Source organism: Sycon ciliatum, chromosome 9, assembly GCF_964019385.1.
Source record: "Sycon ciliatum chromosome 9, ocSycCili1.1, whole genome shotgun sequence".
Classification (NCBI taxonomy): Eukaryota; Metazoa; Porifera; class Calcarea; order Leucosolenida; family Sycettidae; genus Sycon; species Sycon ciliatum.
Genome location: NC_088651.1, coordinates 12,651,879 through 12,669,584, shown reverse-complemented (window position 1 = coordinate 12,669,584; position 17,706 = coordinate 12,651,879). Strand labels below are relative to the sequence as shown.

The 17,706-nt window shown below is 46.4% G+C and overlaps 1 protein-coding gene across 2 annotated transcripts in view; it reads right to left on the bottom strand.

Moving 5' to 3' along the window:
- The window catches only part of LOC135824496 (uncharacterized), an 88,204-nt gene that overhangs the window by 67,830 nt on the left and 2,668 nt on the right, over window positions 1-17,706 (bottom strand). Inside the window, exons 1-8 of one of the 2 annotated variants that reach the window (XM_065337231.1) lie at window positions 12,699-12,969; window positions 12,011-12,589; window positions 8,978-9,343; window positions 6,009-6,182; window positions 5,352-5,398; window positions 4,606-4,768; window positions 2,859-3,224; window positions 341-427 (exon numbers count right to left, since the gene is read on the bottom strand). In XM_065337231.1, the coding sequence (XP_065193303.1) occupies window positions 341-427; window positions 2,859-3,224; window positions 4,606-4,768; window positions 5,352-5,398; window positions 6,009-6,182; window positions 8,978-9,343; window positions 12,011-12,116 (1,309 nt within the window). In that variant the 5' untranslated portion in view covers window positions 12,117-12,589; window positions 12,699-12,969. Of the gene's footprint in view, window positions 1-340; window positions 428-2,858; window positions 3,225-4,605; window positions 4,769-5,351; window positions 5,399-6,008; window positions 6,183-8,977; window positions 9,344-12,010; window positions 12,590-12,698; window positions 12,970-17,706 lie in introns of those variants that run through there. The other variant, XM_065337230.1, reaches the window with a different exon arrangement.

Here is a 17,706-nt window from a genome sequence, read left to right as displayed (position 1 = left end):
GGGCATGGGAAGCAGTTACCCCGTATCCCATTTTCCACTTTCCAATATTGTCTTGCCACGCTAAATGCAACGTATGGGGCGGATCCCCGACTTCTTCCCAGACAAATGTGCCTTTATGACCCATCTAATAGTGGTAGTGACATTTGACTGCACTCTCGTTGGATTGCATGGAAAACACGAAAAAATTGGAAAATGAGTAGGGAGGGGCACTTTTTCACAGGGGGGGGGGGGGGCACAAACAGAGTAGGAGGGCGCTGCTACCCCCCCCCCCCCCCCTACATCCCCTTGGCTAGAACCCTGCACACACACACACACATGCACAAACAAGTGGTTGACCTACCCCCATCGCAGCGGAAAGAGCCTGGTAGATTAGTACAGTTCTGCGCTGGAGTGCAGTTATGCGTATTGCTGGAACACTCATTCACATCTGTAAGAAAACACAAGACAATAATGCGGGATAAACTCGGACCGGGAGCATAGGAACTCATCAGTATCTTGCGTAGGATTGCTAGTGTTGGAGAAACAGCGGCTCACAAGGCCACCCAGAATTAAATCGTTGTTTCGGGTCACCCGACCGACCGTCTTTTTTCACCCGACCGCAAAAGATTTTTTTTAAATTTGCATACAAATGTACTATTGTCACTAGCACATGGCTGTGTACAGAATCATATACATGTACACTCAAACGCCTCTTATCCGGACGCCTCAGATACGGGCACGTCTCTCTACCGGCCACCTTTACTGGCTTTAGCTTGAGTTCCTATGGCAAAAATGCTTTGAATTTGGGGTTTTTGAACTTTTCCCGTATTCGGAAGTGCTTATTTTTCACTGCCAACCTATGTAATGCACACATTTTTATGAATGGGTTCCTTCTGTATCCTGAACATGTGCAATACATTCCAAATAAACGTCTTCAAAAATGATATGATACATGGTAGATGAGTTATCCTGAGATACGGGCAAATCTGAGATACGGGCAGTGCCCGGTCCCAAGGTGCCCGGATAAGAGACGTCCGAGTGTACATCGATTTTCAGCAGTCTAGACGTCGACCTCGGAAACAGCCAAATAACAGAATGCAGCGCTAGCGGTCGGTGACGACGTTGTCTTCTATTTTCCCCGATCCGCAATATGTCCTGAAACAGCATCAGCTCCGCCACCTTGTCACCCACTGACAGACGTTTTGGTGAGAGCTGCTCGCTCGTTTGCCAGCGAGGCCAAGATCCGGTCCTGGAGTGGACCTGGACCTGACAATGGACAACGGCTACGCTGTATCGTCTGCCATGGTCTACAGTCAGATTTGATCGACTGGCTTGATGGACAAAAGCTTGGATTTTCGAAATGCACAATCTACATTGTCACATACATGTATAATGTGTGCACATGGCAGTTACGAAAAAAACCCAAAAAACCGACCGACCGACCGACCCTGGTACGGATGAGTAGAATGACCCAAAAAAAACAACGAATTAATTCAAGGTGGCCCAAGTACACTTTGCTCCTCCCGTTATAATGCTGTGGAAGCTCTCGACTACAAACAGACCACGTATGAGACGTGGCGCTAGGCAAGGATAGCTTTCCAGATGACGGAACATTGTGGCAATTTCATTGAAGCCATCTGGAACGGCCGGCAAAATGTATGTACTTTATTGAGATTTGGTTGCTAAGGACGGGAAGAAGTCAGCGTCGGTCCTTAATGACATAATTATTTAGACTTTTCCAGGTTTCACGACCCTATTCAAACTCTGACTTGAACTACAGTGGACATTCTAACAGCTGATGTATGTGGCCTGATCCTGGTGTATGTGGCCTGATCCTGGTGTATGTGGCCTGATCCTGGTGTATGTGGCCTGATCCTGGTGTATGTGGCCTGATCCTGGTGTATGTGGCCTGATCCTGATGTATGTGGCCTGATCCTGGTGTATGTGGCCTGATCCTGGTGTATGTGGCCTGATCCTGATGTATGTGGCCTGATCCTGGTGTATGTGGCCTGATCCTGGTGTATGATTTCTCCAGCTCCAAATCCGTATAACTAAATAACAGACTTTATATTCTACTACGTGTAAATAGCACTATGTCCGACGTATCTTTTCATTTTTCATTTGTTTATCATTCTCCGACCGGCACAAGTGAATACAATACTGTTGGGCGCCGAAGAACGGACCGCCGAAGAACGGACCGCTGAAGAACGGACTGTAAAAGAACGGACCCCCAAAGAACGGCCAGGCTAGAATTTCACCAATTTTTAAGAACGTTCTAGGCTGGATTATTGGAAAATAAGAACGGAAATCGTGATGTACATTATAATGTACACTCAGACGTATCACTCTACATAAATGTACATGTAAGACTGTACCATTGAATAAGAACGAAACTGCTGTGCTCGCTAAAAATAAGAGTGGGCTAGGCTAGAACCCTGACCCCCAGTTCTTCGGCGCCAGACAATACTGTAGCGTGGGCCAAGTCCCAAGCCTCTCAACACGGATCCTGACCCGGATGTGAAAATGCATTTCATCAGCGCACTCATACCGCGTTTATCCGGGCGGTCCGCGAACGGGTACTGCCCGCAACTTTGAAATGTTCGTTACTCCGAATCACATACATTTTCATGCGGAAAGGTCATAGTGACGACACGGCAATTTTTACGACGTCACTATTACCGCAGAAAGTCGCAAAGGAGTAGTAATATTTCCACTCAAACTCGCCCAAAGGGTGCCCAGTAGACCGAAGTGCCTGTAACTTAGACCGAAGTGCCTGTAACTTCGGGGTCCGGATAATCGAGGTATGGGTGTATTATTGTTACATGTTCGTGCCTGGCTCATCAACAGAAGGTTTTGTTTCTCCAGAATGTTTAGTTTACCTTCACAGGTTACAGGCGGCGACGGTAGCTGCCATTGCTGGTTGGGCCCACAGGTAATTACGCCACCATAGCTGCTGTTGCTGCTACTGCTACTGCTGCTACTACTGCTGCTACTACTGCTGCTGCTGCTGCTGCTGCTGTTGCTGCTACTGCTACTGCTGCTACTACTGCTGCTACCACTGCTGCTGCTGCTACTGCTGCTGCTGCTGCTGTTGCTGCTGCTGCCCATTGTGTTGACGATGCTGCTGTTTATCCGATAACCGTCGCTGCATTGCACCACCAGTGTCTGGTTATCCATGTCATTCAGCGGCATGACAACACCATTAACTACATCTGGCAGCGGTCCAGTGCACGGGGAAGGGGTTGCTGCAGAAACAAGAAGAGATTGACGCAACCTGTTCTCCGATATTATTCAAGAATTTTAAAAAAATGCACGGGTTCGCGTACAGGGCACGTCAAGAGCCACCTTTCTACTTCCGTGGGACGCCACCACCGCATGATCAGGCATCAGATTTAAGTGGTCATTGTAAAAAATAAAAAATAAACGCATCCAGTCCAGAACACACTTCACACGAGGTACAGAATTTAAGTTCCCTTTTTCTGCATGGATCATACAGGGAGTGGCTGAAGTAGAATGAAAAATGTCTCTACTTATAGCGTAAATGTACTGAGATACGAAAGTCGTGACAAGGTAGAAATTTATCAAGTTTAGAAGGAAAACATGACACAGACTAGACCGTAATGAACAAATGATTATTTTTTTTATGTCCAGGTGTATTTCGTTATGAAGGAAGAAGTGCTGTTGAAAATCGCTGCTTTAGTGCAGTACAGTAAAAACCTGGTGTAAGCGACCTCTCGTTTTAGCGACCACCTGCTCTTAACGACCGTTTTTCCATGCACGGACAGTTCTACACAGACACTGTGAGACCTGGTTCTAAAGACCACCTGACTTTAACGACCGCTTTTCCTTGCACCGTAGGGCGGTCGCTTAAACCAGATTTAACTGTATCTGTGAAGCTGTTTACACCGTCCACTGTGCCGTGTGCAAGCACTCGTAGAACCAGCCCTATACTGTACGACCAGCAATGTTAACGAAACATTTTAATTCTAACGATTTAACGAATTTAACAAATTAAAAAATTCGCTACCGGTAACATCTGACGTCGTTATGTACAAAACGATATGTACAGGTACAGACATTTGCCGGTTTTTAGACGAATTCGTTAGAATTTCACCTCGCTAACCCACAAAACCCCGGAGATCGTTAACTTTAACTGACGTTATAATAATCTGATCTTGCAGTACACTGCTCCTCTCTACAGTCTTGGGCCTCAGAACGATCCACTCTGAACCAGCTGGAACCCAAATTTTCGCTCCGATATCCCCATCTTGTAAATTACATTCAAGAGGCTGCGCACAGCGAAAATTCGTTAGACCATAACGGAAATGTTTAATGAGACAAGCCAACGAATGTATGTAAACCGTTGAGGTTGCGCACAACGTGTGAACCTTTTCGTAGTAGGTCGACGCGGGTGCGAAGAGTCAAGACAGGGAGTTGTAAAATAACTGTATTTTAGTACTCCACGTGATGAAAAATATTTTTGCAGATCTGCTCTTCGTAGCAGGTTTCGTTACTCGAACCCGGACGGTCAGGATCTGACGAATTTTCGTTGTGCGCAGCCTCTCCATTTGTTAGCTGCGATATGCATACATGGATTTCTTAGGACAGCTCCAATTTCTAGCCTACCTGGGTTTGTGATGCAAGGTGTCGACGAAGAGAGCGACCAGTTCCCGTCCGCTCCGCACGTGATGCTACCATCAGCAGGAGTTGCTAGCTGGTAGCCTGGGTTACAGGACAGCATAACCGTGTAGCCCACACGTCTGCCGGGAACTGCCTGTCTGTCTGTTGTCTTTACAAGCATGAGCATTTTATAATAATAAATAAGGAAAGTCACAAAAAACAAGCATACCTTTAGTTACTCCGGTTTTAACGGCCGTTTATTAGATCAACATGCTTCTCCGGTCTCATAATAATTATACTTCTCCAGTCTCATAACAATACTACTGCTCCACGTTTATATGATGTTCTCTGCATTTTTGTCCTCGTAGAAAATGCTTTGCTTCGAATATAATTTTTTATGCTGCCTTTGTTTCTCTTTTGTAAGACTGAAAGTAGCGCATGCGCTCTTGTGTCCACATCCGAATAATTTTTGCACCGCAGCTCTAAAACTGCCAGCTTGCTTTTAGCGTACATACAGACCTCTGTTCTTCGCACGCGCTGTAGGATGACATTGCCACATGTTGCACCAAGTTGCTGATGTGCCTAAATAGCCCTCTCACGCCTTAGTTTTGGCATTCACTTCACAACGGACCTTTGAGCTCCAAATTCTTCTATTTTAAATGGTCAAAGGAAATCTGTATTATCACAACCATTGGTGTTTTGTAGAAGTGAATCGGGTATCGGCTGGGTCACGAACAAGTTACAACACTCACCTCCAAGAGAATTCCATTAGGGATGGCTGGAATGCTGCCACAGTCAACTGTATGTCACAGTGCATGCAAAAAAACCAGACCAAACAGACAGAAATGACAGAGCATGCAGAACAGATAGAAGCCACAGAACAAACGAAACAATTTGAACAAGCCAACATTGACGTAGTATAAATTACAAACAGATGTCGTAAACAGACAAAAAAGCAACAGAGAACTGGCACAAACAAACACACAATAACAGACGTGAAGGACCGACCAGGCTTCGCAAACGGACACGAAGATAGAACAAAGAGTTCTAATGCAGTCCTAGTCTAAGGCAGTCGAATTCCACCCCTCCTCCACGGGTCTCCATAGTAATCAGTATAACTGTTGCCATGGTGAGGAGTGCTTTTCACCTGTATCTCTGTTATACGGACCTGTAGGTGGGTGAGTTTTTTGTCTGATGAAAAGCATGACTCATACCAGTCCTGGAATTTATAGTAGCTCACGGCAACCAACGCCAACGTGCCTAGACAATCTACATACAAATGCGGTGAATCCGCCCGTTCCCGTACTCAGGGAGGATACCACCCGCCGTCCCGACCCCAACCCCCTCTAATCCCGTCCCCTCTGACCCAGGACAGGCCGGGCCCTGCCGGGGAGCGCCGTACCACATACCTACGCATGATCCGGTTGCCTGCCACACTCCGTTGTCGCCGCAGGTCACCGTGGAATTGCCCGACGTCAGGCTGTATCCGGGGCTGGTGCAGGACACCTTGTACGTACCGTCACTCTGCTGCACAACCACGCCATTGGCAAAGCTACTCACGTTACACATGACTGGCGGCGGACCTGAGCAAGGCAGGTGTACAGAAACACAGCGACAGAATGCGCACAGACTAGACACCAGGTGTGTGAAGTCAAGGTGTTCGGCATACTGTAAGGGGTTGTCGCAAAAGATTTTTCGTCGTCCTTGAAAAGAACATAATTCGCTGGGGTGGGGGGGGGGGGGGGGAGGGGTGCGAGCCAAAATCGCAAGTTGACCGACACTGTACATATGACATGTACATGCATGCGATTTTTGTCGTCCAGCATAACAAGCTGTGTTCGTTTCAGAGGGAGGGGAGGGGAGGGGTGCGAATACAAAATGAACGATGTACGTTCACGGACGACAGAAAACCTTTGCGACGGCCCCTAAGTCAACGTTGTAGGTTCACTGATGACCATCGACAGAAAAACGTTTACGAATCACATTTCATACATTTTTACAATTCGAGATTATTACATGGTACTTTGTTGGCATCATTTTTTCTATTTATCTCATTGTTACAACTCACATTTGGCACATATACATGTGTAGATTTTTGGCTATTTTCGGACCGGGCGTTCTTGGCCGGAATTTTGTTTCGCAAGGTCCAGCGTAACAGTGTACACAGGCCGACATTTTACTGCGACCGAAATGTGATTTTAGCCCTGGGAGGCCGGAATTCGAACGCCACAAACATCTGGCGGCTTACAGTACAGGATCGAGCAGGTTGGACTTGCTACCATGCACATTAGCAACTTATTATTGCGGCAAGCCGAAGCATAATCGTACGCAGTTCACAACTAAAATAGTTCGATTTGTCACACTGGAAATGCCATTGTACTGCAAAGGCGGTGTATGTAATGATGCGTCGACGTATGTGTGCGGGTGCACACCCACGCCACACACATGTGCACACACGTGTGCACACATATACACACACACACACACACACACACATACACACACACACACACACACACACACACACACACACACAAACATACCCCACACGGACACTGTTGAGGCTTCCGATGGAAAATAAAAGAATACTACTACTACTACTACGGACACACATACGCTAAGAATAGCTAATAAAAAGAAGAAATATTTATTCTGAAATAACACAAGAGAAAGGGGAGGGTATGGATGGACTCAGATGGAGAGCCAAGGTTTAATTTATAGAAAGAGAAAGACCAAGGAGCTACAAGTAACGCTATAATGTCCACTACCACCACCAGTTACTAAACAATCAGCTCATGCGGTACCATTGCACGACACTGACCGACGGTACTGATGTTCTACAACTAACTGGCTATGGATGGTGTATTTATTATTTTGATGAAAGTGGTGAGCCGCTGATGTAATGTCTTTGCTTGATGTTTTCTTCAACATATCCGATGATGCGGGCAACTTGAACTATACTTCCCTATTTCTTTTTTGAATGCGAAAATCTAGATTTTAGAATGCTTGTAATAATAATAAAAATCTCACCATCCGAGTTCAATAATATTCTACACCGTCGTTATGTTGTGTGGCCATGTCTTCATCAATTGTACTCTAAATGCTCTAATTATATTGCTTTCTCCACCCCGACTTTTTCTTTGTTTTTCTTTTTCTTTCGTGAATATTCCCTTAACCTATAGGTGTCCCATTAGGGTCATAAGCCTATGACTCATAGCCTACAACTTGTTACAGGATAAGTAAATTGTCGTGTCCATTCCCAAAGGGAACTCACGACAGCCGCTAACAGCCGGTAAATCCTAGCGGTAGATGCAGCGCCTAACGGTGGGCGTGAGTGGATACGTCTCATAACCACTGGCGCAAGTGCCGAGAAACCCCATTAGCCGCATCCATGTACCTCGTGAGCCTGGCCACAAGTTCCAAGTTGACTGTGGGTAGCAGCATGGCTGGAAAAACCGCTCACTGGCAGGACTTGACCCAGGTACCTCTCGTATCTCAATCATGGTATTTGACCAACCCACTATGCCTGCCTGGGAACTTGTTACAGGATGCTTTAGAAAATGTATACTATAGCGTTCGCACGGGTAAGGAGATTAGAATGTTCGCTCATTAACCGCTTTGTAGTGGGTCTGATCGACAGAAAAACCTGCCTTAGCAGGACGCCCTGGCTGCAACGGAAACTGTCCTGGTACGACAGGATTCCGCTTGAGCCAGGGATGGACATTCGGTCCACGGCACTTTGGTGCATGGAAATTTGTCAATACAGGATTCTGCTTGTGACAGGGTTCGAGAAGCAGAGGTTGTACTGTAGTACTATGCTCTCGTTATTTAGCATGGTGAATAGTCCCCACTATGCCAGTGCTGCAAACTAGAAAGGCAAGTAGTATGTATCGAGCCGGCTCTGGGACTGGTATAATGCCCTGCACCAAAACGGGGCATTATTGATCATTTGGGGCAGGGTATGTACAAGTCCCAGAACAGGCTCCATACATCTTACTAAGGCACTGCACCATTTAAGTGCGCAAGCCCTACTCTGCCTGACCCTGTCCCCTCCTCCTCAACGACTTGTCGTATCCACTCTGATGCGATTGCGCTCCGCACCGTTTTCGGTCTCGCGGCGTCAAACACAACACCCTCCTAGCGTTCGTCAGACATCCCAGGGAAAAGCCTGCAGTCTGATCGACGGTTTCTGATGACCCTTAGTCATTTGGTTTCCTGTTCGAGGTTGTACATATGTACTGCTGAGGCAACGAACTAAAATGGATCAAAAAAACCAACAAACAAACAAACAGAACGGGTTCAGATGAGGCTGGTTTGGGCACATCGACGCGCACCTGAAAAAGGCGCAAGAGAAGAAATGAGAATCTCTGCAGCTTACTTGTGACGCAGACCACAGCGTTCACGTTGTCCTCATTGTTGCACTCTTCCTCCTTCCATTCAAAGTAATTGGTGTGGATACGAACGCACAATTTCTTGTCAGCCCCCCTGAGGTTATCAGATACGCCCGTAATGTTCGGTAGCACGGCACTCCAGTTCTGCCCCGAACTACTACGCATGAAACCCAGCCACAGGCGTCTGTTGTTTCTGGAATCAAGCTCCCGGATACACGAGTCAATGGTTTGATTCAGCGGAAGAGGCAGAGTGGCATTCCTGTACTTGCAAAACGCCACAGCGCCTTCAAAGTCGCACCCCGCTTCGTTATAGTAGACGTAGGTGTGACCGTCCGCGCACATAGCGGAGTTGGCTGCACAGCAAACACAACACACACACACACACACACAGGGGTGTCGGAAGGTAAATCAGGGTGTAGTACCAGGGGCGTACGTAGCTGGTCCCCCTTTACGGGGTTGGGGGGGGGGGGGTGCACAGCCGCATTCAATGTAGGTGTGGGATGGCTGGTGCATGCTGAACCTAGATCGAAATTTTTAGGGGGGGGGGGGGGGTGCACGTGCCCCATGCGAGCTACGCCCCTGGATACATATGTACGGCCAGTCAGTCATCCGAGGCACACTTTACTGTTTGCGAAGGGGTGGCTCCGCTGAAAAAGCTTCGAAATTCGGAGCCCAAATCAGTGTGTTTTATTGATTCACGGTGCACCTGGGGCAAAGAGCGGTACGAGGCTATGCGATTGCGTCAGCACTTGAGATGCTTTGGCAAGGTTGCAGCACAGCAATGCATTAGCTCAAGCGCAACCGCTGACTCACACTGTATACGTCGTGTCCATAAGTGGTTCGGCTGGCTCATCACTATGACATCATTCTCATCACTATGACATCATTCTCATCACTATGACATCATTCTCATCACTATGACATCTTTCTCATCACTATGAAATCATTCCCATCACTAGTACATCATTCTCATCACTATGACATCTTTCTCATCACTATGAAATCATTCCCATCACTATGACATTATTCTCTTCACTATGACATCTTTCCCATCACTATGACATCATTCTCATCACTATGACATCTTTCTCATCACTATGAAATCATTCCCATCACTATGACATCATTCTCATCACTATGAAATCATTCCCAACACTATGACATCGTTAAGAAAATGCAATCCCGTATTCTCCGGATTACAAGCCGCACTTTGGGCACTCAAATTTCACCCCCAAAAAGGGGGGGGGGGTGCGGCTTGTACTCCAATGATCAAATATTAATGACGGTGATATATGGGGGAGATGTCTGTATTTTGAAACTCGGATGTTGAGCCATAAATAAATGTAACTCTTAACTCGTATCCATATGTCCTTTTCCTCTCTACATGTCTGTATTTCACGGCAATAATATTGGGGGGGGGGGGGGCGGGGAGGGGGGGGGGGGGGGGTGCGGCTTATACTCCAGTGTGGCTTATACTCCGGAAAATGCGTTACTTAATTAGCGGGCAGTGCTGTCCCAGCCTCCGTCCATAGATCTCTGTGCCGCTCATGTTGCAGACAATGTTTAATACTGGACGGGCGCCATGGTAACTAAGTCTGAACTATCATTATAGCGTAGTGTCCTGCACTAAAGCCCATTTCATAATCATTGAAGCCTGTTGAAGCCTACAAGCCTGATTTCCAAGATACACTGTCGGCACACAAGCCTGGTTTTAGTGTTGACATAGAAATACCCGGTTTGAATAGAAAGACTGATGTAAATAGAAGCCTAGCCCTCACATCGGCTTCTACAGGAATACGCCCGGTTTCACTACGTGACATTACGGCTTAGAGTGTAGTTTCCACCTGCAAATGAGCACATATTGACTGGCGCGTTTACATGACGCATTGCGCTTGACCCGGTTTGAAATTTCGCCCCGGGTTGATTTCAACTCTCCTCTTGGGGGAGCGTTGAAATCGAGAAATCGTACGACTGTACTTTTGTGCATATCTCGCGCCGGGCAAATTTCTCGCGAAAGTATTCACGTGACCATACAGGACTCTAGAAGTGGACTTTTGGTGAGATATCAGTATTTGATCCGGGCCAACTGTCTCCATATAAACACCCACCTATGTTGTCTATCGGACAGACTTTCAACCCAGGTTGAAACTTTTCCTGTAAACGCAACCTTAGTGTGCAAGCTATGTCTTGTCACAACATACTTTAGAACTGTAAGCAAACAAGTATTACAAAATATTACACACGCACGCACGCACACACACACACACACACACACACACACACACACACACACACACACACGCACACCTCAGACCTCAGACCTGCCCATCGCGGAAGCGATGATAGCGAACAGCTATGTTAGACATAGCAACTTGTGCAGGGATTACACCAGTCAACAGACACACACACACACACACACACACACGCACACACACACACACACACACACACACACACACACACACATACTATAGAGCTTTTTCGAGGATGCCTTTCCCGCTACCGCCCGGGCGATCACCCCGAGATTTTGGTGAACAGGTCGCATGTCAAAACGCATTGAAAAGTATAGGAAATGTGACAGGTTCATCTCCACCATCGCTTGGAGCTCTTCTGAAGCTTCTTCTTTTTCGCGCAAACCAATGAAGGGCTTCCTGGCAACTGCTCTGACTCAACACGAGTGTCGGACATCAAGTGGAGCACCATTCTACTGCGTCTTCCACCTCCATGCATCCATTCTACTGCTTCTTCCACCTCCATGCATCCATTCTAGTACAAAGTAAACATGAACTGGACTTCGCCAGTTCACCATCAGTTCAAAGATTTCTCGCACCTGACCCCAAAAAGTGACCATTGGTTCAACCTTGAAAAAGCTCTATAGTACACTCACACATGCACACCTACACCCATCCACCCCCCCCCCCCCCCCCCCCCCACACACACACACACCACACACATACACTGAGTGCAGAGATGATAATAATTATTATTGTAGTTTTTTTGTGTTGTTATGCTCAACTTACTTGGTACTCCGTCGGCATCCACTTGACAATTATTGCTCATCATAACGGGAACTATGAACGACGTTGCGAGCAGGAGTAGCAACAGCAATTCGCCACAATACTCCATGACTGCAGACGAACTGATTGGAACAAAGACAACGAAAACTGAACTGGATACGTCCGCTATTCTCAACGGAACATCACCGATGCCAGGCTATGTGGGCTATTTCCGCGATGTATCGTCTGGTCATCAGGACTAAAGGTTCTGGCTCCTCCGTTTCTCCATGCACGTCGCTCACGCTACAGCATTTCGTGGACACAAGTCGGAGATGACGATGTCCTGGGCAGGCTGGGGCTGATGGATAATCGAGCTCGATGACTTGCGCACTCCGGCACGCTGGGACGTAACGTTCTTTGCTGATTTCTACGCAGATCTACTCAGTATCCGGGCCCGGCGTGGCCACGTGGTGTGTTTGTTACAAACTAATGAAATACTTGTCTTTGCTTGCTATGTGTGCTGCGGGCCGCACGCGTCACACCAGGCGTGTCTCACGGAGTCGGATGGCCGCAGAGGGCTAAGTCGTGTTCACACCTCCACCCCTAGAATGCATGGGCAAACAGCCATAGGGATCAAACTTCTACAAACAAGTAAGTAATTAGTTTAGTTCTACAAGTACGCACTAACACCACCGGTAGTACTATCGTTTACCTTTGTAATTCGGACAGGCTGAACAAGATTGAGTATTGAAACTGTGCTGTACTCGGCGGCGCGTGTAACTGAGGCGTTGCGTCCTGGTCCCAACACTCTCCAGATGGCCTCACAGTCAAACGCTCGCCAGTTTCGGATCTTTCTGACGCTGCGAAATAATGCTATCCGGCTACTGCCGCTTTCAGCTTTTTTCCTGCAGTTTGTGTCCGAAACAGGAAATAATCAGCCTCAGCCTCAGGAGAAACAAAACTCTCCGAGGCGCTTGGCTAAAAACAAAGGCATGCCACCGTCTACAGTCTAGCGTATCACGTCCATGCACAGACACCAGGTACTAGGTACACTGGTAGGCAAGCTGTCAGTCTTAGCACTAGATGTGTCCAGTGCTTGATCAGATCACCATCCTGCAACTACACTGTTACTAATATTACCGCTTCAGGTCGGACTCAGAATCCGTAGATTCTATGATTCGCTTTTCGCGTTGAGTGACTGACGGGCTCCACTTTACTTGGCGATCCATAGCCTAGGCAGTGGTCAGCTCAGCAGCAAGCATGCTCATGTTCTGCGGAGTGTAGGGAACGGAACTAAACTAAAAGTCAAGGACAAGAAAGTACTTCCTGCTTGTAGTGCAGCCCTTTCCCTGCGTTTACAACTTTACACTATTACTCAGTAGATCAACTACTGTCCTGTAGTACAGTGTGCATGGTGTTGGTCACGTGTTATCGCGAGTGCGCTGTAGATGAAAAAGCACTTGAAAACCGTGGACGTGTGGGATTTCAGCAGGTGACATGTGATGATGTCCAAGGGGGGCGATGTCAATGAGGCAATCTTGGATGCCCGGGACTGACGTCACAGTGGCGTGGTGGTATTGGCTTGCTTCGGACACCAACACTTCCCGTCTATACTTACACAACACAGCCATGACGGGCATTCAGTCCAGGTTTCCACCTCGTCACCCATCGTCATTGTCATCAGCAAGCCCGCCGCGGCTGCTCTTTATCTGGGCCGGCCCGGAAAACTCAAGTAGCGGCCAAAATAGGCCTTGACAGATTATGCTAGCATAATTTTTTGCATAATTCCTACCAAAATCGAATAATCACATAATTCGAGGCAAATTGCATACGAATCGCATAAAATAGGAATAATCCGCCTGTTCGCATCAAATTCCATACAGTTGTACATGTTCTGCAAGTACAAGTACCGTACTGGCAATATATGTTGCCGCGTAACGCGTAACGCAGGGGGGTGCGGCGTAACGCGTGACCAGGCTAGTGCGACAAATTTTCGTCGAGTTCGTAACGCGCGTCCGGCGGGGTGCGGCGATCTTTTTTTTTAAAGAAAAAATAATGCGGCAAAAGCAAAAAAATGATGCGGCAATAGCAAAAAAGTGATGCGGCAATAGCAAAAAAAGGACTGCGGCAATATAGAAACCTGTGTAACGGCTCCTGTGCGACTTTGCATGTAACGCCTTGCGTGCGGCAAACATGATCCAATGTAACGCTTCATGGCCTCACTGCGGCAACATATATTGCCAGTACGGTACAAGTAGATGCACCAGGAAGTCGTAGGTTTACGACTCCCTTGAGAACATGTCCAGTCCATGGATCCACTACAATCAGTGACGGTCGTAGCTAAGTGTACAATGTAGGTCGGACGGTGCGTTGACCCCGTTGAACTTTTGCTACTACAGTACAACGCCCTCTACAAAAAAATTCCCCTGTTATTTTGCACAGAACCATTATACCTGTACATTAGCAGCATATGTGAGCATAATGCGGCATAATATGATAACTTTTAGCATAAAAATAGCATAATTCTGCAATTTTTCAGCAATGCGAAAAGCATAATTTCACGAAAATATTAGCATAATCTGTCAAGGCCTAGGCCAAAAGGTAGTAGTAGAAGTAGTAGAATTTATTATTTTACTAGGGAACTCCCAACAGGCGTTGCCTTTTTACTGGGAACCCTAGGAATGACTTGGTGCTTGTGACAAATGCAGAAAGGGGCTTAGCTTGACGACATCCAGGTGGAAGCATGTTCCATCTGTCTGAAATAGCATTCAGGCCGTAACGAGACGTACAATGTAGCTCTGGGTAGGTTCAGAGCGGCTGAAAAATGGCGGCATAAAATGGCGGTACATTGTAAATATCATAACTTGAAATTTGGGTCCGATGATCTTTTCATTACTACACCCTTCACCCGTCACCATTAGGCCTTGACGGATTATGCTAATATTTTCGTGAAATTATGCTTTTCGCATTGCTGAAAAAATTGCAGAATTATGCTATTTTTATGCTAAAAGTTATCATATTATGCCGCATATGCTCACATATGCTGCTAATGTATTATGTATATGATGGTTCTGTGCAAAATAGCAGGGGAATTTTTTTGTAGAGGGCGTTGTACTGTAGTAGCAGAAGTTCAACGGGGTCAACGCACCGTCCGACCTAGCTACGACCGTCACTGATTGTAGTGGACTGGACATGTTATCAAGGGAGTCGTAAACCTACGACCTCCTGGTGCATCTACTGTCTTGTAGAACATGTACAACTGTATGGAATTTGATGCGAACAGGCGGATTATTCCAATTTTATGCGATTCGAATGCAATTTGCCTCGACTTATGCGATTATTCGATTTTGGTAGGAATTATGCGAAAAAATATGCTAGCATAATCCGTCAAGGCCTAGTCACCATCATGCACTCTTAAGAAGGGCGTTCGCATTGTCTTCATCAATTGTTCAAACACTTTTTTTAAAGAGATTAGTTGAAGTGTCCCAATACTAGAACAGTTTGTATCATTTTAGAGTTTTTCAGTGGAATTGCCATGGCGATAATGACGTCCGATCAGATCGACCATCTCGACGCAGCTATTCCAAACTCTTCGGAACTAATCCACCTCTCCCATCGCATGAGGTTGTGGAGTTTTGTTTTTCTGAAGAGGCCAAAAAAGCCACCTCTTCAGAAAAGCGAAACTCCTCAAAAAGTCAAAGAGAGACATTTCGAACGCGCCTTTCCGCCGAACCAATGCACACAGCATAAAGGCACCAGCGCTGCAAGCACATTTCCGTGGACGGATAAATTTAACGTACATATACATGTATATTGTACACTGCTGTTTTGCTCCTTTTGGTTTGAGCTCATCAGTAGAGGATGTACATGACAGTAACGTGGAGTATGGCCGAAAGCTCTGTCGCAGTATTGAACGAATGATCTTCTATTTCCTTTAGTCTGGCTATCACCCTGGCTATCACCCTGGCTATCACCCTGGCTATCACCCTGGCTATCACCCTGGATAGTTTATGTCATTATCCCAGTACATGTGCTTCAAGTACTATGAGGATCAGGATTCCACTGTTGTCAAATTTACTATCGATAGCACCATGAAGAATTGAACATTGCACAGTCGTGACCAGAGAAATCCGACCGGCGGCCACGACTCGACGAGTCAAAAGTTTCGCCAAGCTTCCATCTCAATAGTTGTTGCCACATCTCATGTACAATGTACATGTTACATGTTACATGTGTACATGTTACATGTAACATGTACACATGTAACATGTACACATGTACACATGTAACATGTAACATGTGTACATGTTACATGTTACATGTACACATGTACACATGTAACATGTACACATGTACACATGTTACATGTACACATGTACATGTAACATGTGTACATGTTACATGTAACATGTACATTGTACATGTTACATGTAACATCAAGAGTAGATAAACTGTTTATCTACTCTTGATGTTACATGTAACATGTACAATGTACATGTTACATGTTACATGTTACATGTAACATGTAACATGTACACGTTACATGTAACATGTAACCAAGAGTACATAACCCCCCAGAGTGTGCAACGCCGATCAAGCTCTGTGTAGGGTCTTGGTCGAGCGGAATCGGATCTTCTGATGTCATGCGTACACTCCACACCAGCTCAAGTCAAGGCCAGTCTCGAGGCAGGGCACCATTGTTTTTGATCCAAGAGTACCCGCGACTCTCCGGGTTCCCCTCAGATGTGTACGGTATTTTGACGCAAAGATCCGATTCCGCTCGACCAAGACCCTATGCAGATTATGTACATGTACTCTTGAATGAGTCTTGATGTAACATGTACACATGTAACATGTACATGCAATCACGTCCATGATGCCTTTCCTCTGCGCAGGTCGACCGCACTATTGTTTTTAAGATTAACATCATTATTACTTCTGCATATGCATTACATACTATGATCATGCTGGCTCCATCCCTTATCTCCTAAGCTACCGCGTCTGCCCAGTGTTGACTCCGAGACCCACGGTCGGACGAGCTGCCCAGGCCTCACCACCACTGCCGTTTCCGTGCTGCCTTCTCGATACATACGTATGTACACTGTATATCATGTGCACATTCACATGTCTGAAGGTTTGTGGTTTTTCAATAAAAAATAAAAAATAATGTAAATGTACATGTAACATGTACCTGTCGACGCAGGATGGTGCTGTTACTGGGGTAGGCATCGGCCATTGAAAACTGAATTCCGTCTGTTTTACGTGGAATTTCTTGGAGTTTCCCAATGTATTGTACTTGAATAAAATTCTATTTTACCTTTCATCGTATCTAAAAAAAAAAAAATGTACACATGTAACATGTACATATCATGCACGTTCCAAAAAAACTGATCCGATGGGCGCGGGCCGCAGGGGCTCATGAGCGTTGGCGCTGCTTCGGGTATGTTGGTTGGATTTCCTGGTGTCTTCAACATCTCTGGAGGCTCGAAAATAATAGAGTCGAAATCCCTACAGCCAGGCACACTGCATCTGCTACCGTAATACTGTATTCATCCAGCCACCTCTCCTCGCCATCAGTGACGTTGTTGTTGAGTGTTCTTGCCCAATTGGTCAGTTGGGTTCAAATACATAATTACAAGAGTACATAACCCCCCAGAGTGTGCAACGCCTGATCCAGCTCTGCATAGGGTCTTGGTCGAGCGGAATCGGATCTTTGCGTC